General features: G+C 43.4%; 1 protein-coding gene across 1 annotated transcript in view; it reads right to left on the reverse strand.

Moving 5' to 3' along the window:
* Positions 1-26160, reverse strand: part of NDUFA7 (NADH:ubiquinone oxidoreductase subunit A7) — a 68481-nt gene that overhangs the window by 35698 nt on the left and 6623 nt on the right. The window contains exon 2 of the mRNA XM_056571838.1: positions 25978-26056. Within this exon, the coding sequence (XP_056427813.1) occupies positions 25978-26056 (79 nt within the window). The remainder of the gene's footprint in view (positions 1-25977; positions 26057-26160) is intronic.

Consider the following 26160-nt stretch of genomic DNA (forward strand, 5'->3'; position numbering starts at 1 on the left):
AATCATAACTACATGCAGGAAAATGTATACGTTTAAAATTGTCATCTTCTGACCCCTATAACTTTTTAATTTTTCCACATATGGGATGGTATGAGGGCAAATTTTTTGCACCATGATCTGACGTTTTTAGCAGTGCCATTCTTGCATTGATAGGACTTATCTATTGATTTTCTTTGCGCATACGCCATTGACCATGCGGTTTAATTAACAATATTTTAATAATTTGGACATTTCTGCACACGGCGATGCCACGTGTTTATTTTTATTTACACTGTTTTTTTTTTTCTTTTAATGGGAAAAGGGGGGCGATTCAAACTTATTAGGGAAGGGGTTAAATGATCTTTATTCACTTTTTTTTGCAATGTTAGAGCTCCCATAGGGGGCTAAAACACTGCACACACTGATCTTTTACATTAATCAATGGTTTCTCATAGGAAACCATTGATCAATGATTCTGCCGCTTGACTGCTCATGCCTGGATCTCACGCACTGAGCAGTCATTCGGCGATTGGACACCAGGAGGCAAGGTAAAGGACCCTCCTGCTGTGTCACAGCTGTTCGGAATGCCTCGATTTAGCCGAGGACATCCCAGACAGCCCCCCCCCCAGGCTAACCGGCAATGATTTACTTTCACTTTAGGGTTAATAGCGCGCAGCACTGCAATCAGTGCAGCGCGCTATTAGCCACGGGTCCCGGCCGTGGCCCCGTGTTATAGAACGGGAGCGGACTCATGACGTACCGGTACGTCATGGGTCCTTAAGCGGTTAAACACATCAGTTAAACTGAAGTCAAAAACGCAAAGTGAATGGAGCCTTACTGTACAAACAACAGACCCGCTAAACTGTGGTCAGATGCAGCCAGCTGCCAATTAATTGGGACCACACTTGTGGCAGCGACCTGGTGTCTCCCCTACGGCTAAGTCCAACAGAGAGGTCCCACTGGGTTATGGGCTCTTACTGAATAAATCTTCAATCCCCTTCAGGAAATACAGGGTGTCTTCTAATAATGGCCCACTAGGTGGTGCTACAGTATAAGTTATGGAGTTCTCTTTTTCCCCTATGCCGGTTCACTACCGTTACATAGTCACTCCACACTTAAACACAGCCTGTATTCCTGTCTAAAAGTGTATAGATGCTCTAACGTTTCATTTGTGACCAAACTTCTTCAGATAGCTGCCTAGGCAGCTCTCTGAAGAAGTTTGGTCACAAACGAAACGTTAGAGCATCTATACACTTTTAGACAGGAATACAGGCTGTGTTTAAGTGTGGAGTGACTATGTAACGGTAGTGAACCGGCATAGGGGAAAAAGAGAACTCCATAACTTATACTGTAGCACCACCTAGTGGGCCATTATTAGAAGACACCCTGTATTTCCTGATAGTTTTAAATCACTACATTTGATTTTCACGTTTTCCATGTTATTTTAATCAATCACAATAAAAGTAAAATTTTATTTGGGTTATAAGTTAGGGCATTGCTCCCCGGAAAAGGGGGGGGGGGGTTCCCCTCCTGAAGGGGATTGGAGATTTATCCCCTACGGCTAAGGCTCCATTTACATTGCGTTTTGACTTCAGTTTAACTGATGCATTTTAAAGGTGCTTTTTTTGGCTCACTTTGGCACATGTTTAAAAAATGCATTTTTTTGAACATCCGTTCTTGGTGAATTTCCTATCAGCTAAACATATCAGTTTCTGTCAAACTAGATAAAAAGATGGGCAGGCAAATTGGGTGGTCCTTTGTACTACACAGTTCTAGATAAAGGTGCTGAAATGCTTTCTTCAGTTTTATTTTTAGGACCAGAATTATAGATTTTTGGTCACTTGATATAGCTGGAGAAAGAAAATGTTAAAAAAAAATAAAATAAAAAAAAGCAATCAAAAACACCCATTTAAAGAAAAAAACAAATGGTACCGATGAAAACTACAAATCAATAGGGGTGTGAATCGCCAAGAATTTGGCGATTCGATTCGAATCGCGATACCAGTGCGGCGATTCGATATATCGCGATATATCGCGATATCGTCTAGGTGACGATACATCGCGATATATCGCCCACCTGGGAGCATTCATAGATCCCAATAGACGCCGCTGTCAGCTTTGACAGCGGCGATCTAGTACTCCGGTGCTCACTTTTTTTTATGTTATCCCGTCCGGGCTGCAAAATAAAATAAAACGCCTATCACCAGCGGAGGCGGGACATCGCTGCGGCTGGTGATAGGCTGAAGCTCCATGTGACGTGCCGGACTAACAGGAAGTAAGAAGAATACAGCCCGGGGACCGAACACCTGTACCGGACTGTACCGGAGCTCCGGGGGCTCGTTGGCAGGTAAGAAAAGTGCGTTTTATTAAAAATTCCACATCCCTAAAAGAATCGATTCAAAAATATTTTGAATCGATTCTGTATCGGCAAATGAAAAATCGCGATTATCGCGAGAATCGATTTTTTCTTACATCCCTACAAATCAAGGTGCAAAAAAAATAAATAAATAAATGAAGCCCTCATACAGTTCCATAGAAAGAAAAAATAAAAAAATAAAAATGTATAGGGGTTAGAAGAGGACGATTTCAAAGGGGTACTCCGGTGCTTACACATCCTATCCCCTATCCAAAGGATAGGGGATAAGATGCCTGATCGCAGGAGTCCCGGGCACCCCCGGGATCATGCACGCGGCAATCAGTTTGTAATCAGTCCCCGAAGCGTGTTCGCTGCGGGACTGATTACGGTCGACTGCAGGGCCGGCGGCGTGTGACATCACGCCCCCGTGTGACGTCACGCTCCGCTAGCTATAACGCCCCCTCCCGTAGGCTTGCATTGAGGGGCGGAGCGTGACGTCACACAGGGGCGGGGGCGTGAAGTCACACGCCGCCGGCCCTGCGGTCGACCGTAATCAGTCCCGGAGCGAACACGCTCCGGGGACTGATTACAAACAGGGTGCCGCGTGCATGATCCCGGGGGTCCCCAGCTGCGGGACTCGCGCGATCAGGCATCTTATCCCCTATCCTTTGGATAGGGGATAAGATGTGTAAGCACCGGAGTACCCCTTTAAGCATACTCCTTTTCATTAAAAAAAATGTATTATTTTTTTTAAGTAGTAAAATAAACCGAACACCTATAGAAGTTAGGTTTATACAATTAAAATGAAACCTACAGAAAAAATATAACATCATTTTTACCGAAAAGTGCACAGAGTAGAAACGGAAATCCCCAAAAGTTAAAAAAATGTGTTTTCCTTAATTTTGCCCCACAAATAATTTTTTTAGATTTAGTGCTAAAATGATTAATGTCATTACAAAGTACAATTGGTGGCAGAAAAAAAAAAAACTATATGGGTCTGTAGGTGAAAAATTGCAAGCATTATCGCTTTAAAAAAATAAAATAAAACTAATATGGGGCATGGAAGTATATCAATGGCCTATAGAAAAAATATGGAGAAAAACTGTTCCAGGTTAAACCCCCTCAAAGGACGAGGGGGCACTCCCTCCGTCTGGAGAAGAAAAGGTTTAGTCTAAAGGGGCGACACGCCTTCTTTACCATGAGGACTATGAATTTATGGAACGGTCTACCTCAGGAACTGGTCACAGCAGGAACGATTAACAGCTTTAAAACAGGGTTAGATACATTCCTGGAACAAAATAACATTAATGCTTATGCAGAATTATAAAACTACATCCCTTTCCCTTATCCCCTTACACCCTTCACTTCAATTCCCTGGTTGGACTTGATGGACGTACGTCTTTTTTCAACCATACTAACTATGTAAAGTGAGGCCACAGTGGGACAAACTGTTTATTAACCCCTTAAGGACTCAGCCCATTTGGGCCTTAACCCCTTAAGGACATAGGGCGTATCCATACGCCCCCGTTTCCAAGTCCTTAAGGACCGAGGGCGTATGGATACGCCCTGAGCATTTCCGGCCCCCACCGCTAGCCGGAGGGGAGCCGGATGCCTGCTGAAATCGTTCAGCAGGCATCACGGCATATCGCCCAGGGGGGTCATTATGTCCCCCCATGTCGGCGATTGCCGCAGATCGCTGGACAATTCAGTCCAGCGATCTGCGGCGGATTCCGGGTCAATCGGGTCTCCAGTGACCCGATGACCCGGAATTACTGGCTGATCGGGGCCGTCAGAGACGGCCCCGAACAGCCAGAGCCTGCAGGAGTGAGGTGGCACTGGTGCCACCTCACGATCGCCCTGATTCGTCGGCCAATCAGGGCGCCTGCTGCGGGTGTCACTCCCGCAACCCGCTCCACCCCTCTTCCGGAGGACGTGAGTGGGAAGACGACCCCGGGTGCTGGGGACCCCGATCCCCGGCGTCCCTGTTGGGATCGGGGCCCCAGGAGCGACGGCGACGGCGGCGAGGGACAGTCCTGTGTGGATCGTTGGAGGTGAGTGACAGCCTCCTGCTGTTGCTTAGCAACAGCTCCCAGCATGCAACAAGGGCATGCTGGGAGCTGTAGTTATGCAACAGCAGGAGGCAGACCACCACAACTCCCAGCATGCCCTTATGGGCATGCTGGGACTTATAGTTTTGCAACAGCTGGAGGCACATTCTTTCTATGGAAAAGTGTACCTTCAGCTGTTGTGTAACTACAACTCCCAGCTTGCACAATCAGCTAAAGTGCATGCTGGGAGTTGTAGTGGTGCATCTGGTGGTTGCATAACTACAACTCCCAGCATGCCCGTTGGCTGTCGGTGACTGCTGAGAGTTGTAGTTTTGCAACAGCTGAAGGCACACTGAGTTAAGTAGTAAACCAGTGTGTCTCCAGCTGTTGCATAACTACAATCCCCAGCATCCCCAGCCAATGTAGTATGCCTTCGGCTGTTGCATAACTACAAGACCCAGCATGCCCTTTCGCTGTCCGTACATGCTGGGGGTTGTAGCTTTTGCAACAGCTGAAGGCACACTGGTTGCAAAACACTGAGTTTGTTACCAAACTCGGTGTTTCACAACCTGTGTGTCTCCAGCTGTTGCAAAACTACAACTCCCAGCATGCACTGATAGACCGTCCATGCTGGGAGTTGTAGTTTTGCAACAGCTGGATGTTTCCCCCCCTCCAATGTGAATGTACAGGGTACACTCACATGGGCGGAGGATTACAGTAAGTATCCGGCTGCAAGTTTGAGCTGCAGCAAATTTTCTGCCGCTGCTCAAACTGCCAGCGAGAAACTACTGTGAACCCCCCGCCCGTGCGACTGTACCCTAAAAACACTACACTACACCAAAAATAAAAAGTAAAAAACACTACATATACACATACCCCTACACAGCCCCCCTCCCAATAAAAATGAAAAACGTCTGGTACGCCACTGTTTCCAGCTGTTGCAAAACAACTACTCCCAGTATTGCCAGATAGCCACTGACTGTCCAGGCATGCTGGGAGTTTTACAACAGCTGGAGGCACCCTGTTTGGGAATCACTGGCGTAGAATACCCCTATGTCCACTCCTATGCAAGTCCCTAATTTAGGCCTCAAATGCGCATGGCGCTCTCACTTTGGAGCCCTGTCGTATTTCAAGGCAACAGTTTAGGGACACATATGGGGTATCGCCGTACTCGGGAGAAATTGGGCTTCAAATTTTGGCGGATATTTTCTGCTATTACCCTTTTTAAAAATGTAAAATTTTGGGAAAACAGGCATTTTAGGTAAAAAAAAAAATTATTTTTTTTACATATACAAAAGTCATGAAACACCTGTGGGGTATAAAGGTTCACTTAACCCCTTGTTACGTTCCCCGAGGGGGTCTAGTTTCCAAAATGGTATGCCATGTGTTTTTTTTTTGCTGTCCTGGCACCATAAGGGCTTCCTAAATGCGGCATGCCCCCATAGCAAAATTTGCTTTCAAAAAGCCAAATGTGACTCCTTCTCTTCTGAGACCTGTAGTGCGCCAGCAGAGCACTTTTCACCCCCATATGGGGTGTTTTCTGAATCGGGAGAAATTGGGCTTCAAATTTTGGGGGGTATTTTCTGCTATTACACTTTTTAAAAATGTAAAATTTTTGGGAAATCAAGCATTTTAGGTAAAAAAAAAAATTTTTTTTTTACATATGCAAAAGTCGTGAAACACCTGTGGGGTATTAAGGTTCACTTTACCCCTTGTTACGTTCCCTGAGGGGTCTAGTTTCCAAAATGGTATGCCATGTGTGTTTTTTTGCTGTCCTGGCACCATAGGGGCTTCCTAAAGGTGACATGCCCCCCAAAAACCATTTGTCGCTCCTTCCCTTCTGAGCCCTCTACTGCGCCCGCCGAACAATTAACATAGACATATGAGGTATGTGCTTACTCGAGAGAAATTGGGTTTCAAATACAAGTAAAAATTTTCTCCTTTTTACCCCTTGCAAAAATTAAAAAATTGGGTCTACAAGAACATGCGAGTGTAAAAAATGAAGATTTTGAATTTTCTCCATCACTTTGCTGCTATTCCTGTGAAACACCTAAAGGGTTAATACACTTACTGAATGTCATTTTGAATACTTTGGGGGGTGTAGTTTTTATAATGGGGTCTTTTATGGGGTATTTCTAATATGAAGACCCTTCAAATCCACTTCAAACCTGAACTGGTCCATGAAAAATAGCGAGTTTGAAAATTTTGTGAAAAATTTCAAAATTGCTGCTGAACTTTGAAGCCCTCTGGTGTCTTCCAAAAGTAAAAACTCATAAATTTTATGATGCAAACATAAAGTAGACATATTGTATATGTGAACCCAAAAAAAAATTATTTTGAATATTCATTTTCCTTACAAGCAGAGAGCTTCAAAGTTAGAAAAATGCAAAATTTTCATTTTTTTCATCAAATTTGGGGATTTTTCACCAAGAAAGGATGCAAGTTACCATAAAATTTTACCACTAAGATAAAGTAGAATATGTCACGAAAAAACAAACAATCTCGGAATCAGAATGATAACTAAAAGCATTCCAGAGTTATTAATGTTTAAAGTGACAGTGGTCAGAATTGCAAAAAACGCTCTGGTCCTTAAGGTGAAAAAGGGCTCGGTCCTTAAGGGGTTAAGGACTCAGCCCATTTTGGCCTTAAGGACTCAGACAATTAAATTTTTACGTTTTTATTTTTTCCTCCTAGCCTTCTAAAAATCATAACTCTTTTATATTTTCATCCACAGACTAGTATGAGGGCTTGTTTTTTGGGCGACCAGTTGTCCGTTGTAATGACATAACTCATTATATCATAAAATGTATGGCGCAACCAAAAAACACTTTTTGTGGGGAAATTAAAAAGAAAAAAAACGCAATTTTGCTAATTTTGGAAGGTTTCGTTTTCACGCCGTACAATTTATGGTAAAAATGACATGTGTTCTTTATTCTGAGGGTCAATACGATTAAAATGATACCCATTATTACGTACTTTTCTATTATTGTTGTGCTTAAAAAAAATCCCAAACTTTTTAACCAAATTAGTACGTTTATAATCCCTTTATTTTGATGACCTCTAACTTTTTTTATTTTTCCGTATAAGCGGCAGTATGAGGGCTCATTTTTTCCGCCACGATGTGTACTTTTTTTGATATCACATTTGCATATAAAAAACTTTTAATAAATTTTTTATAATTTTTTTTTAAATAAAATGTATTAAAAAAGTAGCAATTTTGGACTTTTTTTTTCGTTCACGCTCTTCACCGTACGGGATCATTAACATTTCATTTTAATAGTTCGGACATTTACACACGCGGCGATACCAAATATGTCTATAAAATTAATTTTTTACGCTTTTTGGGGGTAAAATAGGAAAAAACGGACGTTTTACTTTTTATTGGGGGAGGGGATTTTTCACTTTTTTTTTACTTTTACTTTTACATTTTTTTTTTTTTTTTTTTTTACACTTGAATAGTCCCCATAGAACAGATCAGTATTAGCAATCATGGTATTGCTATGAATAGTCCCCTATTTATAGGACATAGAACAGATCAGTGTTATCGGTCATCTTCTGCTCTGGTCTGCTCGATCTCAGACCAAAGCAGGAGATGCCGGGAGGAGGAAGGTGAGGGGATCTTCGTACGGCGTTCTGAATGATCGGATCCCTGCAGCAGCGCAGCGGGCGATCCGATAATTCATTGAAATCGCGCACTGCCGCAGATGCCGGGATCTGTATTGATCCCGGCACCTGAGGGGTTAATGGCGGACGCCCGTTGCCGGCGGGTCCCTGGCTGCGATCAGCAGCCGGGATCAGCCGCGCATGACACGGGCATCGCTCCGATGCCCGCGGTTATGCACAGGACGTAAGTGTACGTCCTGGTTAGTTAAGTACTACCGCACCAGGACGTACATTTACGTCCTGCGTCCTTAACCCCTTCATGACCCAGCCCATTTTCACCTTCATGACCTGGGCATTTTTTGAAAATCTGACCACTGTCACTTTAAACATTAATAACTTTGGAATGCTTTTACTTATCATTCTGATTCCGAGATAGTTTTTTCGTGACATATTCTACTTTATGTTATTGGTAAAATTTCACTGATATTTGTATCCTTTCTTGGTAAAAAATCTAAAAATTTCATGAAAATTTTGAAAATTTAGCATTTTTCTAACTTTGAAAGTCTCTGCTTGAAAGGAAAATGGATATTCCAAATAAATTACATATTGATTCACATATACAATATGTCTACTTTGTGTTTGCATAAAAAAATTGACAAGTTTTTACTTTTGGAAGACACCAGAGGGCTTCAAAGTTCCGCAGCAATTTTCCAATTTTTCTCAAGATTTTCAAAATCGTAATTTTTCAGGGCCCAGTTCAGGTTGGAAGTGGATTTTAAGGGTCTTCATATTAGAAATACCCCATAAATGACCCCATTATAAAAACTGCACCCCCCAAAGTATTCAAAATGACATTCAGTAAGTGTTTTAACCCTTTAGGTGTTTCACAGGAATAGCAGCAAAGTGAAGGAGAAAATTCTAAATCTTCATTTTTTACACTCGCATTTTCTTGTAGACCCAATTTTTGAATTTTTACAAGGGGTAAAAGGAGAGAAATCACCCTAAAATTTGCAACCCAATTTCTCTCGAGTAAGGAAATACCTCATATGTGTATGTAAAGTGTTCGGCGGGCGCAGTAGAGGGCTCAGAAGGGAAGGAGCGACAATGGTATTTTGGAGAGTGAGTTTTTCTGAAAGGGTTTTTGGGGGGCATGTCCCATTTAGGAAGCCCCTATGGTGCCAGAAACACTGGACCCCCCCCACATGTGACCCCATTTTGGAAACTATACCCCTCATGGAATTTAATAAGGGGTGCAGTGAGCATTTACACCCCACTGGCGTTTGACAGATATTTGAAACAGTGGACTGTGCAAATCAAAAATTTTATTTTTCATTTTCACAGACCACTGTTCCAAAAATCTGTCATACACCAGTGGGGTGTAAATGCTCACTGCACCCCTTATTAAATTCCGTGAGGGGTGTAGTTTCCAAAATGGGGTCACATATGGATATTTATTGTTTTGCGTTTGTCAGAACTGCTGTAACAATCAGCCACCCCTGTGCAAATCGCCTCAAATGTACATGGCGCACTCTCCCTTCTGGGCCTTGTTGTGCGCCCCCAGAGCACTTTGCGCCCACATATGGGGTATCTCCGTAGTCGGGAGAAATTGCGTTAGAAATTTTGGGGGTCTTTTTTCCCTTTTACCTCTTGTGAAAATGAAAAGTATAGGGCAACACCAGCATGTCAGTGTAAAAAAATTATTTTTTTACACTAACATGCTGGTGTAGACCCCAACTTCACCTTTTCATAAGGGGTTAAAGAAGAAAAAGCCCCCCAAAAATTGTAAGGCAATTTCTCCCGAGTACGGCGATACCCCATATGTGTCCCAAAACTGTTGCCCTGAAATACGACAGGGCTCCAAAGTGAGAGAGCGCCATGCGCATTTGAGGCCTGAATTAGGGATTTGCATAGGGGTGGACATAGGGGTATTCTATGCCAATGATTCCCAAACAGGGTGCCTCCAGCTGTTGCAAAACTCCCAGCATGCCTGGACCGTCAATGGCTGTCCGGCAATACTGGAAGTTATTATTTTGCAACAGCTGGAGGCTCCATTTTGGAAACAGTAGCGTACCAGACGTTTTTCATTTTTTGGGGGGAGGGGGGCTGTGTAGGGGTATGTGTATATGTAGTGTTTTTTACTTTTTATTTTAGGTTAGTGTTAGTGTAGTGTTTTTAGGGTACAGTCACATGGGCAGAGGTTCACAGCAAGTTTGCCGCTGGAAGTTTGAGCTGCAGCGCAAAATTTGCGCCATCTCAAACTTGCAGCACTCACTGTAAACCTCCGCCCATGTGAGTGTCCCTGTACATTCACATTGGGGGAGGGGGCAAATATCCAGCTGTTGCAAACTCCGAGCATGCCCTTTGGCTGTCCGTGCATGCTGGGAGTTGTAGTTTTGCAACAGCTGGAGGAACGCTGGTTTGGAAACACTAAGTTAAGTAATAAACTTTCAAGTGTTTTGCAACCAAACTTAGTGTTTCCAAACCAGTGTGCCTCCAGCTGTTGCAAAACTACAACTCCCAGCATGCATGGTCTGTCAGTGCATGCTGGGAGTTATAGTTTTGCAACAATTGCAATAGCTGGAGGCACTGAGGTAGGAAACGGACAATGTTTCCCAACTAGTGTGCCTCCAGTTGTTGCAAAACTACAACTCCCAGCATGCCCAGACTGCCCAGGCATGCTGGAAGTTGTAGTTCGGCAATATCTGAAGGATCAGATGTTGCCGAACTACAACTTCCAGCATGCTTGGGCAGTCTGGGCATGCTGGGAGTTTTAGTTTTGCAACATCTGGAGGTCCACAGTTTGGAGACCACTGTATAATGGTCTCCAATCTGTGCTCTTCCAGATGTTAGAGAACTACAACTCCCAGCATGCCTGGACAGACTGAGCATGCTGAGATTTGTAGTTTTGCAACATCTGGAAGAGCACAGATTGGAGACCATTATACAGTGGTCTCCAAACTGTGGACCTCCAGATGTTGCAAAACTGCAACTCCCAGCATGCCCAGAAAGCCAAAGGCTGTCTGGGCATGCTGGGAGTTGCAGTTTTGAAACTCTCAGAGGCAGCAGTGAGATCGCTTTACGGCGATCTCACTGCTGCCAATGAAGATGCCGCACTGCTGCTGCAAACTCACCTCCGGGACGCAGCGCAGCCAGGACCGCATGGAGGACGCCGGGACCGCTCGGACGGGTAAGTGATGCCGGGGGACGGGTCAGGGACACTTAGCAGAGCGGTGTGTGTCCCGATCCCCGTGATCGGGACTCACACACCGCGCTGCTAAGTATTTTCATAGCGAAACGCTGCTATTAGCTAGTCAGATTTGACCAGCTGATAGCAGCGATCGCTGGGGGGGATGAAACCCCCCGTGGTCGCACGGTAAGATGGCTGGCCACCATCTTACCGGGCGCTGCGGGATGCCGCGAGTAGCGGCAGTAATGTTCATGACGTACCTGTATGTCATGGGTCGGTAACACCTTGCCACCCATGACGTACAGGTATGTCATAGGTCGGGAAGGGGTTAAGGACTTTATTTTTTACATTTTCGTCTTTTCCTCCTCGCCTTCAAAAAATCTTGTTTTTTGCGGAACCAGTTCGTTGTAATGCCATCACTCACTTTACCATAAAATGTATGGCTCAACCAAAAAATACTATTTGTGTGGGGAAATTTAATAAGAAAATCGCAATTTTGCTAAATTTTGGAAGGTTTAGTTTTCACGCCGTACAATTTACGGTAAAAATCGCAAACTGTTTAACCAAGTTAGTACGTTTAATATCCCCCTATTTTGAAGACCTATAGCTTTTTTCATTTTTCCGTATAAGCAGCGGTATGAGGGCTCATTTTTTGCGCCGTGATCTGTACTTTTTATTGATACCATATTTGCTCATTTAAAACTTTTAATACTTTTTTTTTTCATTTTTTTTTTTAATGTTCATGCCGTTCACCGTACAGTATCATTAACATTTTATTTTAATAGTTGGGATATTTACGCATGCGGCGATACCAAATATCTATATAAAATGATAATAAAAATAAAAATATAGATGCAAATCAAATGTTGCAGTATCTTGTAATACCTTTTTTAATGGACTAACAGCATTTTGTAGAGACAAGCTTTCGGGATTCCTCCCTTTATCAAGTCCAAAGCAAATCTAAGCTCACAAGTAGACGACACAGGACCCCTGCATATTTGTGAGATGTAACCTGTGTCTTCTACTTGTGAGCTTAGATTTGTATTTGTATTTTTTTTATTTTTTATTTTTTTTACACTTTTTGGGGGTGAAATAGGGAAAATGGGACTTTACGTTTTTATTGGGGGAGGGGTTTTTTCAAATTTATTTATTTTTTTTTTTACATTTTCTCCTTTTATTTTTACACTTTAATAGTCCCCATCCGATTGCTAATAATGTTCAGTGCTATGCAAAGGACATAGCACTGATCAGTATTATCGGTCATCTTCTGCTCTAGTCTGCTTGATCGCAGACCAGAGCAGAAGACCCATGGAAGGCAGCGGAGGCAGGTGAAGGGACCTCCGGCTGCCATGCTGGATGATCGGATCACCGCGGCAGCGCTTCGGGCGATCCAATCATCCAAAGTACCGCGATGCTGCAGATGCTGTGATCTGTATTGATCACGGCATCTGAGAGGTTAATGGCGGACATCCGTGCGATCGCAGATGTCCGCCATTACGGGCGGGTCCCTGGCTGCTCTCAGCAGCCAGGACCTGCCGCGCATGAAGCTAGCATCGCTCTGATGCTCGTGGTTATGCATAGGACGTAAATGTATGTCCTGGTGCATTAAGTACCATCTCACCATGACGAACATTTACGTCCTGTGTCGTTAAGGAGTTAAAGGACATCTGCAGCAGAAACAACTTAGTCGCTATCCACAGGATAGGGGATAAGTGTCTGATCGCAGGGGGGCCGACAGCGATCTCCCAAACAGGGTCCCCGGATTTCTACACTTGCTAATGCATGTAGCATAAACCTAAGCTGAAGTTAATGGTACACCCCCTCTTCATACAGCTCCATAGGAGAGGTGGGGAGGCACAAAAGGTACATTACCGCCTCTCCCATAGAACATGCTGCGGCCGGCACGCCACATGCACGGGAGAGCCGAGGCACCATGCAGGAGATCGCAGGGGGGTCCCAGTTTTCGGACCCCCCACGATCTGACACTTATTCCTGTGGATAGGGGATACATTGCTAGGGCTGCAGATTTCCTTTAAGAAGGGTCGGGAGGGGATGCAAGAAGAGCAGGAGCTACATACTGTATATTCTGCCAGGATATAATAGTGCCACCAGGATATAATAGGGTCATACTCTGTGCCACCAGGATATAATAGGGTCATACACTGATAAATCTAGGGATTTTATCACCTGTTATCCAGCTGTCTCAGACTCCTGTCAAATCCTGCTAATTATACTAGAAAACATCTGTGTGCAGGAGTCTATGAAGGTTGGTGGAGATCAGTGTATAGGGGATTTGTCCTCTTTTTAATCATTAAAAGGGGTAAAATCATGACTGACAGGTCAAGGGTAAATTGAAAGTCAAGTTACTGAGAGGAAGTGTTAGCAGAAGGGCACATAGGATTCTCAACATCTGAGAAGGGACCCCTCAACTACAGACCATTCTGCCACAAAAGACCACTTGTTCCCCCTCATGGGTCTGTCTGTGTTCTAGTAGATTTATTACCAGCAGTAGGGGAGGGGGGCTCTGTGGTACTGCTGGTAATAAAGCTACTAGAACACAGACAGACCTGGAGCCACCATTCAGCAGAGCAGAGATGCTATCCAGAAGCTCCTCACCTTCCCTGTCATACCTCTGGCTGTTTATTGTGCTGGTCTTCTTCCTTTTCCCCATATTGGCTGCTGAGCAACTGCCATCACCGTGTGTGGGCCCCACCGTGCACTGTATGAGCTGACTGGAGCTCCATAGTGTAATGCAGGGCTGCAAGACTCTCAAATTGCCGTCCCCTACAGGCAGGAGGTGGTAGTGGCAGCCCCTTCTAATTTGGTTCAGGGTCCTGACAGCACAACAGTACTCCCAGTGCAGCCCTGAGAGTTGGATACCAGCCTTCCTGCCACTACTGGATGCCGAAAAATGATAATTTCGGGTAAGGCCCCTTTCACAGTACAGGTATCATCCTGCTTTTTTACTGCCGTTATTTTACAATAACGGATGAAAAAAAAAAAAACGGATGCAATAACTGGTAATAACTGGCGACCATCATCTGTTATTTTTTAATGTTTTTTTCCTTAAAAAACCTGATGTTGTTCATCCGTTACCAGTTACATACGTTTTTTTTAAATCAGGTTTTTAGCCCTTTTTTTAAAGCTGTACTGAGCATGCTCAGTGCAAAAAAAGGATGTTAAAAAACCTGACAATAACTGATGATAATGGGTGTTTTTTGAACATCAGGTTCCCACAGACTTCAATGTTAAATTTTAACGTCCGGTTTTTCACAATTTTTTTTTGCCGGACCAAATATTTGTGCATGCACCATCTTTTGTGCTGTCAAAAATAACTGTCATTAGTAAAAACGGACATGCCTGATGCAAAAGGATGTTCAAAAAATTCCATGACATGAATGGAATTTTTTGCCAGCTGTTTTCAGAACTTTTTGCCGGGAGTAATAACGGAGGTTTTTTACAGAATGATACCTGCAGTGTGAAAGGGGCCTAAGGTACGTTTTGTATTATACTATATGAGGAGAGGAGGCATCAGTTACCAGATGTGTTAGGGGAAAAATAAAAAATAAATGTATAAAAAGTGCTGCAGGCTCCGTCTTGTATCTGGTAAAAAAAAATAAAAAAGATGCAGGAACAGAATCTGCAAAAAAGATCATTGTGTGTAACATCAGTCACTGCATTTTATTCTATGCATGCGGTAACAAATGTGTTTAACGGGCCGGTTTTAGTTTTAAAAACTGACCCGTTAAACTTGTGTAAAAAGGAGATCTGAAAGAAGCCTTAGGCTGGGTTCACACTACGTTTTCTCCCATACGGGAGCGCATACGGCAGGGGGGAGCTAAAAGCTCGCGCTCCCGTATGTCACCGTATGCGCTCCCGTATGTCATTCATTTCAATGAGCCGACCGGAGTGAACCGTTCGGTCGGCTAATTTTTGCGCTGTATGCGCTTTTACAACCGGACCTAAAACCGTGCTTTTAGCTCCCCCCTGCCGTATGCGCTCCCGTATGGGAGAAAACGTAGTGTGAACCCAGCCTTACCTGGATGCATCCTTTCTCCATAGAGTATTATAAGAAATGTGCCTTCCTCAAAGTTTCCCTATTTTTGGGATCCGTTTGTGGTGTAAAGGCTGTGCTACCTAGTTCAACCTCCAAAAGGGAATCATCTTGGTGTATTGAAGAAAACTGCTCCCTGTAGAGATGTGTGTCCAAGCAGCTGACGATAAATGCTGAGCCAGCAAAGCCACTGTGATTGGCAGAAATGCACACACCCGCCCCATACAAATTTTTTTTTATTATTATTATTATTATTATTATTATTATTATTTTTTTTTATGGGGGGGGGGGGCTTGCAGCCTCGCTCAGCATTTGGCACCAGCTCCCTGGACACATTTCACTACACCCTGATCTTTGCTTCCTGGTGTAATGAAGAAAACGAGCGCAAATGTCCTCCCCTATGTTTGCTCCTCATCCGGCTCGCCCTCAGCCAAAACAATAACATAAATAGCATGTATAAAATAAAATCCATTCAATAAATGTAATAGCATGCATAATATATGGGTATTTGGAGTGTTAACATATAGGTTAGGTTTACAAGTGGCAGTACCGTATGTAAAAGCCGATTAGAGCGAGGTATGGAGGCCAGTGATTGTTATATGTCCCTATATGTAGTGCAGTAGAATGGAATCTCTCTCTATTACATATTTTTTTTAACCAGTTTTTACTCCTAAATGTACTAACCCATTTTTTGTTAGTTTTTTTCCTCTCACTTCAGATCCTTGTATCCTGTGGACTTCTTCAGATTTGGTGGACTAAGATGACCTGCGTTTTTTTGGTTTAACCTCTTAAGGACGCAGGGCGTACGCATACGCCCGGTATAGAACGCGGGGTCACACGCCGGGATCCTGGGATAATAGCGTGCGGGACCAATCGTTGTGCCGCGCTATTAAACGTTTAGACGAGACGTTCAAAGTTGATCGCCGCATCTAAAATTAAAGTAAAAGCTTCCCGGCAGTGCAGTCTGGCTGATCGGGACTAGAGATGAGCGAACTTACAGTAAATTTGATTCGTCACTAACTTCTCGGCTCGGCAGTTGATTTTTCCTGCATAAATTAGTTCAGCTTTCAGGTGCTCCGTTGGGCTGGAAAAGGTGGATACAGTCCTAGGAAAGAGTCTCCTAGGACTGTATCCACCTTTTCCAGCCCATGGGAGCACCTGAAAGCTGAACTCATTTATGCAGGAAAAGTCATCAACTGCCGAGCCAAGAAGTTCGTGACGAATCAAATTTACTGTAAGTTCGCTCATCTCTAAATCGGGACCATTGCGGTGAAATCGCTATGCCCACATCAGCTAGTACACGAGCGGAAGTCCCCTCACCTGCCTCAGTCGCGTCCGATCGGCGATTGATTGCTCCAAGACTGAAATACAGGCTTGAGAAATCAACCGCCGATTACACTGATCTTTGCCATGTTAATGCATGGCAGTGATCTGTGTATGAGATCAGTATAAGCAGTGAAACAGCCACCGGGGTGTGGGGGGTGTTCTATAACACTGCAAAAAAAAAAAAAAAAAAAAAAATTTATATAAAAAAAATAATAAAAGTTAGTTCATAAAGATCATTTAAACACCTTCCCTAATAAAAGTAAGAATCACCACCCTTTTCCCACTAAAATAGAAAAAATAAATAAAAATGTAAATTCAAAAATGTGGTATCGCCGCGTGCGGAAATGTCCAAATTATAAAAATAAGTCCAAAATAGCGTATTTTTGGTCACTTTTTATATGATCAAAAAAATAATAATTTATTAAAGCGATCAAGAAGTCTGATCAATATAAAAATGATACCGATAAAACTTCAGATCACGGCGCACACAAAATGAGCCCTCACACCGCCCCATATGCGGAAAAATTAAGAAGTTATAGGGGGTCAGAAAATGACAATTTTAAACATAAATTTTCCTGCATGTAGTTCTGATTTTATTGTTAGGGTGCATTCCCACAGGGCGTATAAGCAGCATATTTGACACTGCGCAAAATTTACGGCAGCAGCGGGAATTACGCCGCGTATTTCTTGCTCATTATACACACAGGGCTTTCCGGCGGCAGCCCTATGTGTGTAGTGAGTTTTGGAGGCGGAGCCGTGCGTCAGACACGCGGCACACGGCCCCGCCTCTAAAACTCACTACACAGATAGGGCTGCCGCCGGAAAGCCCTGTGTGTATAGTGAGCAAGGAATACGCAGCGTATTTCCCGCTGCTGCCATAAATTTAGCGCAGTGTCAAATACGCTGCGTATACGCCCTGTGGGAATGCACCCTTAGAAATACGACAAAATCAAACCTATATAAGTAGGGTATCATTTTAAACGTATGGACCTACAGAATAAAGATAAGATGTCATTTGTACCGAAAAAATTTACTGTGTAGAAACGGAAGCCCCCAAAATTTACAACGTGGCATTTTTTCTTCAATTTTGTCGCACAATGAATTTTTTTTCAGCTTCACCGTGGATATTTTGGTAACATGACTGTCACTGTAAAGTAGAATTGGTGGCGCAAAAAAAATAAGCCATCGTATGGAATTTTAGGTGCAAAATTGAAAGCATTATGATTTTTAGAAGGTGATTAGGAAAAAAAAAAAAAGATAATGCAAAAAACGGTAAAGCCCTGCGTTCTTAACCCTTTAAGGACCCGGGGTTTTTCCGTTTTTTTGCACTTTCATCTTTTCCTCCTTACCTTTAAAAAAAATCAAACTCTTTCAATTTTGTACCTAAAAATCCATATGATAGCTTATTTTTTTGCGCCACCAATTCTACTTTGTAATGACATCAGTCATTTAACCCAAAAATCTACGGCGAAATGGAAAAAAAAAATAATTGTGAGAAAAAAAAAAAAAAAAAACTGCATTTTGTAAATTTTGGGGGCTTCTGTTTCTACACAGTACGTTTTTCGATAAAAATGATACCCTACTTATATCGGTTTGATTTTGTCGTACTTCTGAAAAAAAAATCATAACTACATGCAGGAAAAAGTATACGTTTAAAATTGTCATTTTCTGACCCCTATAACTTTTTTTTTTTTCCGCATATGGGGTGGTATGAGGGCTCATTTTTTGCGCCGTGATCTAAAGTTTTTAGCGGTACCATTTTTTGTATTCAGACTTTTTGATCGCTTTTTCCATGATATAAAAAGTGACCAAAAATACGCTATTTTGGACTTTGGAATTTTTGCGCATACGCCATTGACTGTGCGGTTTAATTAACCGCACAGTGATACCACATGTTTATTTTTATTTTTTTAAATGGGAAAAGGGGGGTGATTCAAACTTATTAGGGAAGGGGTTAAATGATCTTTATTCACTTTTTTTTTTTCCACTTTTTTTTTGCAGTGTTATAGCTCCCATAGGTGGCTATAACACTGCACACACTGATCTTTAACATTGATCAATGGTTTCTCATAGGAAACCATTGATCAATGATTCTACCACTTGACTGCTCATGCCTGGATCTCAGGCACTGAGCAGTCATTCGACGATCAGACATCAGGAGGCAAGGTAAGGGACCCTCCTGCTGTGTCACAGCTTTTCAGGATGCCGCGGTTTCACCGCGGACATCCTGAGCAGCCCCCTGAGCTAACCGGCAATGATTTACTTTCACTGTAGACGCGGCGTTCAACTTTGAACGCCGTGTCTAAAGGGTTAATAGCGCGCGGCCGTTGTCAGAGGCCGGACCCTGACCGGGCTATGTGGCCCCGTGTTGTAGAACGGGAGCGGACTCCGGGTGTACTGGTACGCCCATAGTCCTTAACAGGTTAAGGGGTTAATAATAAAACGTTTGAGGGCTTCTGGGGGGGGGTTGTGTTGTGTTTAAAAAATTTTTTTTTATTTACTTTACAGGCTTAGTAGTGGAAGCTGACTTCTAAACGGAACCCATTACTAAGCCAGGGCTTAGCATTAGCCCCAAAACCAGCTAACGCTAGCCACCAATTATTACCCCGGTACTCACTGCCACAGGGGTGCCGGGAAGAGCCGGTACCAACAGGCCTGGAGCGTCAAAAATGGTGCTCCTGGGCCTCGGTGGTAACAGGCTGACATTATTTAGGCTGGGGAGGGCCAGTAAGAATGGTCCTCGCCCACCCTGGTAACGTCAGGCTGTTGCTGCTTGGATGGTATCTGACAGAGTATGAATATACAGGGAACCCTATGCTTTCAAAAATAAAATGGAAATATACCAACCAAGCAGCAACAGCCTGATGTTACCAGGGTGGGCGAGGGCCATTGTTTCTGTCCCTCCCCAGCCTTAATAACAGCCTGTTACCGCCTAGGTCTAGGAGTGCCCTTTTTGAAGCCCCAGGCCTGTTGGTATCGGTTCTTCCTGGCACCCCTGTGGCGGTGGGTACTGGGGTAATTGGTGTTCAGCGCTAGATGCTTTTGGGGCTAATGCTAGTAATAGACTCAGTTTATAAGATGGCTTCCACTACTAAGCCTGTAAAGTAAATCAAAAAATAAAACACGTTAAAAAAAAAAAATAAAATAAAAAAAAAAGTTAAGAAAAAAATTAAATTATTCCAAAAAAACACTTCCCCACATGCCTTCAAACAGTTTATTAATATTAAACAAAAAAAAAAAAAAAGTGGGTCATCTTAGTCCACTAAATCTGAAGAAGTCCACAGGATACACGGATCTGAATATAAAAAAAATAGGAAAAATGGGTTAGTACATTTAGGGGTAAAAAGTGGTAAAAAATTTAATAACACACCCCTATCTATCAAATTTTTTTCACAGCTGCAACTTGAGCTGGGCTTACAAAGTGGTGTTCTGAGGTAATTTATTGTTTTTTGCTTATGCAAGCTAAACCCATGATTAACCCATTTGATAGTAGAATAAACGCATCATACATAAGCAAAACCAAAGAAAAGAAAAAAAAAATTGCCAACAGAACTCGCTTACCAAAGCAAACGATGATAAATGTCCCCACATGGGTTCGTTGTGTGAGATCACGGCACAAAGTTATTTAACCCCTTAACGACCAAGGACTTCTATTTACATCCTTGGCTGGCTCCCGCGATATAACGCAGGGTCACGCACTATTAAACCTTTAGACACTGCGTTCAAAGTTGAACGCCACGTCTAAAACAAAAGTAAAAGCTTCCCGGCTGCTCAGTGGGGCTGACCGGGACCAACGCAGTGAAAATGCGGCGTCCCGATCAGCTAGGACGCGAGTGGAGATCCTCTTACCTTCCTCCGGCGGGTCAGTTCGGCAATTGATTGCTCCAAGCCCGAGATGCAGGCTTGAGCAATCGACTAATGACAACACTGATCAATGCAAAGCAATGGCTTTGCAATGATCAGTGTAAAAGATCAGTGTGTGCAGTGTTATAGCCCCCTATGGGAGCTATAACACTGCAAAAAAAAAAAAAAAAAAAAAAAAAAAAAAAAAAAATTATAAATGTGATTTAACCCTTTCCCTAATAAAAGTCCAAATCACCCCCCTTTTCCCATTAAAAAACAAAAAACAAACAAACATGTAACTAAAAATAAATATAAACATGTTGTCTATCACCACGTGCATAAATGTCCAAACTATAAAAACATATCATTAATTAAACCACAGCGTCAGTGGTGTACGCGCAAAAAAATTCAAAAATGACGTATTTGTGGTCACTTTATTTATATCATGAAAAAAAAAATTTAAAAATAAAAAGTCTACTCAATACAAATATGGTACCGCTAAAACCTTCAGATAACGGCGCAAAAAATTAGCCCTCATACTGCCCCATATGTGGTAAAATAAAAAAAGTTATAGGGGTCAGGAGATGACAATTTAACCTCTTAAGGACCCAGGGCGTACGGGGACGTCCCCGCACCCTGGGCCTTAAGGACCCAGGACATCCAGTACGTCCTGGCGTTTTCCGGTCTCTGCCGCGCGCCGGGCAGAGATCGGAACTGGATGCCTGCTGAAATCCTTCCATCCTTGGCATCCAGGGCAAACGCCGAGGGGGGCCATGTAGGCCCCCCATGTCGGCGATCGCCGCAAATCGCAAGGGAAATCACCCTTGCGATCTGCGGCGATACCGGGCTGATCGGGTCTCTGGGACCCGACCGCCCGGTAATTTCGCATGATCCCGGCTGTCACAGACAGCCAGGACCATGCTAATGTATAGGAGCTAGGTGGCAAGCCTGCCACCTCCTCCGATCCCCTGCGATCTGTCGGTTAGTTAACCGACCAATCGCAGGAGGGGGGGCGGTTACTTCCTCCCGTCCTGCCCGGCCCCTGAAAGTCCGGAGAGGACGGGAGGAAGACCGGAGGACACGGCGGGGGACGGGGGAGTGCTGGGGACCGGCCCCGGTACTTACCTCGTCCCTGAAGACCCGGATCCCGGCGAGGAAGATGGCGGCGGTGGCGACAGGTGAGTAGATCTTCAGCCGCGGTCGGGCCCTTTACAGCAATGCACGTCGCCGTAAAGCGACATGCATTGCTGTAATGGGACCCTGTAAACTACAACTCCCAGCATGCCCAGACAGCCCTTGGCGTCTGGGCATGCTGGGAGTTGCAGTTTTGCAACATCTGGAGGTCCACAGTTTTTGGACCACTGTGCCCTTCCAGATGTTGCAAAACTACACCTCCTCAGCATGCCCTTACTGTCCAGGCATGCTGGGAGTTGTAGTGCTGTAACATCTGGCCCTTCAGATGTTGCAGAACTACAACTCCCAGCATGGCTGGACAGTTTTGGCATACTGGGGGTTGTAGTTTTGCAACATCTGGAAGGGCACAGATTGGGAACCACTGTATTAGTGGTCTGCAAACTGTAGTCCTCCAGATGTTGCAAAACTACAACTCCAAGCATGCTGGGAGTTGTAGTTCAGCAACATCTGGCTCTAAAGATGTTGCCGAACTACTACTCCCAGCATGCCTGAGAATGTTTGGGAGTTGTGGTTTTGCAACAGCTGGAGGCACACTGGTTGGGAAACATTGTTTCCTAACTCAGTGTTTCCCAACCCGTGTGCCTCCAGCTGTTGCAAAACCACAACTCCCAAACCTTCTCAGGCATGCTGGGAGTAGTAGTTTTGCAACAGCTGGAGGTCCCCCCCCCCCCCTGTGAATGTACAGGGTACATTCACATGGGCAGGGGCTTACAGGGAGTATTGGGCTGCAAGTTTGCAATGCAGCAAATTTTGCGCGGCAGCTCAAACTCACTGTAATCCCCCGCCCGTGTGACTGTACCCTAAAAACACTACACTACACTTACACAAAATAAAATAAAAAGTAAAAAACACTACATATACACATACCCCTACACAGCCCCCCTCCCCAATTAAAATGAAAACGTCTGGTACGCCACTGTTTTCAAAATGGAGCCTCCAGCTGTTGCAAAACAACAACTCCCAGTATTGCCGGACAGCCGTTGACTGTCCAGGCATGCTGGGAGTTTTGCAACAGCTGGAGGCACCCTGTTTGGGAATCACTGGCGTAGAATACCCCTATGTCCACCCCTATGCAAATCCCTAATTCAGGCCTCAAATGCACATGGCGCTCTCACTTTGGAGCCCTGTCGTATTTCAAGGCAACAGTTTAGGGACACATATGGGGTATCGCCGTACTCAGGAGAAATTGCCTTACAAATTTTGGGGGGCTTTTTCTCCTTTCACCCCTTATGAAAAGGGGAAGTTGGGGTCTACACCAACATGTTAGTGTAAAAAAAATAAACTTTTTACACTAACATGCTGGTGTTGCCCTATACTTTTCATTTTGACAAGAGGTAAAGGGGAAAAAAGCTCCCCAAAATTTGTAACGCAATTTCTCCCGAGTACGGAGATACCCCATATGTGGGCACAAACTGCTCTGGGGGCGCACAACAAGGCTCAGAAGGGAGAGTGCGCCATGTACATTTGAGGTGATTTGCACAGGGGTGGCTGATTGTTACTGCGGTTTTGACAAACGCAAAAAAAACAAAACCCCACACGTGACCCCATTTCGGAAACTACACCCCTCACGGAATGTAATGAGGGGTGCAGTGAGAATTTACACCCCACAGGTGTCTGACAGATCTTTGGAAGAGTGGGCTGTGCAAATTAAAAATGTTGTACAGCCCACTGTTCCAAAGATATGACAGACACCAGTGGGGGGTAAATGCTCACTTTACACCTTCTTACGTTCCTCAAGGGGTCTAGTTTCCAAAATGGTATGCCATGTGGGGGTTATTTTGCTGTCCTGGCACCATATGGGCTTCCTAAATGCGACATGCCCCCCGAGCAAAATTTGCTCTCAAAAAGCCAAATATGACTCCTTCTCTTCTGAGCATTGTAGTTCGCCCGTAGTGCACTTCAGGTCAACTTATGGGGTACCTCCATACTCAGAAGAGATGGGGTAACAAATTTTGGGGGGTATTTTCTGCTATTAACCCTTGCAAAAACGTGAAATTTGGGGGGGAAATTTTATTTTTATTTTTTTACATATGCAAAAGTCGTGAAACTCCTGTGGGGTATTAAGGCTCACTTTATTCCTTGTTACGTACCTCAAGGGGTCTAGTTTCCAAAATGGTATGCCATGTGGGGGATTTTTGCTGTCCTGGCACCATAGGGGCTTCCTAAATGCGACATGCCCCCGAGCAAAATTTGCTCTCAAAAAGCCAAATATGACTCCTTTTCTTCTGAGCATTGTAGTTCACCCATAGTACACCTCAGGTCAACTTATTGGGTACCGTCATACTCAGAAGAGATGGGGTTACAATGTTTGGGGGTATTTTCTGCTATTAACCCTTGCAAAAATGTGAAATTTGGGGGGGAAACATTTTAGTGAAATTTTATTTTTATTTTTTTACATATGCAAAAGTCGTGAAACTCCTGTGGGGTATTAAGGCTCACTTTATTCCTTGTTACGTACCTCAAGGGGTCTAGTTTCCAAAATGGTATGCCATGTGGGGGATTTTTGCTGTTCTGGCACCATAGGGGCTTCCTAAATGCAACATGCCCCCCCAAAAACCATTTCAAAAAAACGTACTCTCCAAAATCCCCTTGTCGCTTCTGAGCCCTCTACTGCGCCCGCCGAACACTTTACATAGACATATGAGGTATGTGCTTACTCGAGAGAAATTGGGCTACAAATATAAAGTATACATTTTCTCCTTTTACCCCTTGTAAAAATTCAAAAATTGGGTCTACAAGAACATGAGAGTGTAAAAAATGGAGATTGTGAATTTTCTCCTTCACTTTGCTGCTATTCCTGTGAAACACCTAAAGGGTTAAAATGCTGACTGAATGTCATTTTGAATACTTTGGGGGGTGCAGTTTTTATAATGGGGTCATTTGTGGGGTATTTCTAAGATGAAGACCCTTCAAATCCACTTCAAACCTGAACTGGTCCATGAAAAATTGTGAGTTTGGAAATTTTGTGAAAAATTGGAAAATTGCTGCTGAACTTTGAAGCCCTCTGGTGTCTTCCAAAAGTAAAAACACGTCAATTTTATGATGCAAACATAAAGTAGACATATTGTATATGTGAATAAAAAAAAAAAATTATTTGGAATATCCATTTTCCTTACAAGCAGAGAGCTTCTAAGTCAGAAAAATGCAAAATTTTCTAATTTTTCATAAAATTTTGGGATTTTTCACCAAGAAAGGATGCAAGATACCACAAAATTTTACCACTATGTTAAAGTAGAATATGTCACGAAAAAACAATCTCGGAATCAGAATGATAACTAAAAGCATTCCAGAGTTATTAATGTTTAAAGTGACAGTGGTCAGATGTGCAAAAAATGGCCGGGTCCTGAGGTGTAAAATGGCTGGGTCCTTAAGGGGTTAAAAACGTATAAATTTTAAGTGGCGCATTGCGCTATTGTTGTGCTGCCGGGGCCGAAAACATCAAACTGCCGCTCACCCTATCGCCGGCCGAGTCGGGACTTCGCTGTGGCCGGTGATTGGAGTGTGGTATGACTCCCCGATCACCAGCAACCAGGAAGAAGATTGTGGCGGAGACCGGAGTGGGTTACGGGAGGCCCCGGGGGAGCAAAGGAAGGTATGTACATCTTTATTTTTTTACTGCTGGCAGTATGGGGGACAATTTTCCTATTCTGGAGTTCTCCTTTAACCTTTTGGAAACACCAGTTACATTTAATTTTGTTTGAATAAGTAAGTAGTTAGCAAGATTGGCACCTGTTTTATGCCAATCCACTTATTTGGCCAGGCTGGATACAGTTAGGTATTATGAAGGATCCCTTACTTCTTATATTTACCCCCTCAGGTTTGTAGCCAATGTTGTATAACCCCTTAAATTCCTCAGATGCTTATCCAAAATGGTGAAAATGTAATCACCTGTCTTCTTGCCAATCCACAGTTTGGGCCAGACTGGATACTGGTATTAAGCAGGGACTGTTTATTTTTCTCCCCTTAGGTTTAGTGGCCCAATGCTGTTTAGCCCCTTCAAATAATCAATTACTTGTTCGAAAAAAAAATTATCAATTTTTTGCATGTTTACGATTTTTTTTTATTATTATTTCTGCAAAAACACAATCTAGGTTTCTATTCTGACTATAGTTGTTCCCACATAATGTTTAACAATTATGTATAAAAAAAAAAAAAAAAAAAACGCATTTTCTTTTGTCATAGTGATTTTCAAGAAAATGCTCTAATAAGAAATCAACTTCAGTGAATAAGAAGCTGGCCAAATAAGAAACTAACTTCAGCCTCGTCATCTACGGACCACTAAACGGAGCTAGCAGTAGGATTTGCCACTAAACATTAATGCCATTACGTCTATCACCAGCTTGGTTAGTGCCATGATTAACAATGGCCCGAAATGATATCACTTTACCCCAGACGCCCAGTTCCTCAGCTTCTGAATCAGTCTGGTTGCAGACGCCATGTTCCCCGTCAAGGGCAGAAAGCGGAACCTTTATGTAAGGGGAAGGAATAAACTGAAACACAAACGGCAGCAGAAAGAAAAAAAAAAAAATCACACAGACTTTTACAAGAGCGGGACTTGTATTACACAACT

This window comes from Hyla sarda, chromosome 1 (genome assembly GCF_029499605.1).
Source record: "Hyla sarda isolate aHylSar1 chromosome 1, aHylSar1.hap1, whole genome shotgun sequence".
Taxonomy (NCBI): Eukaryota; Metazoa; Chordata; class Amphibia; order Anura; family Hylidae; genus Hyla; species Hyla sarda.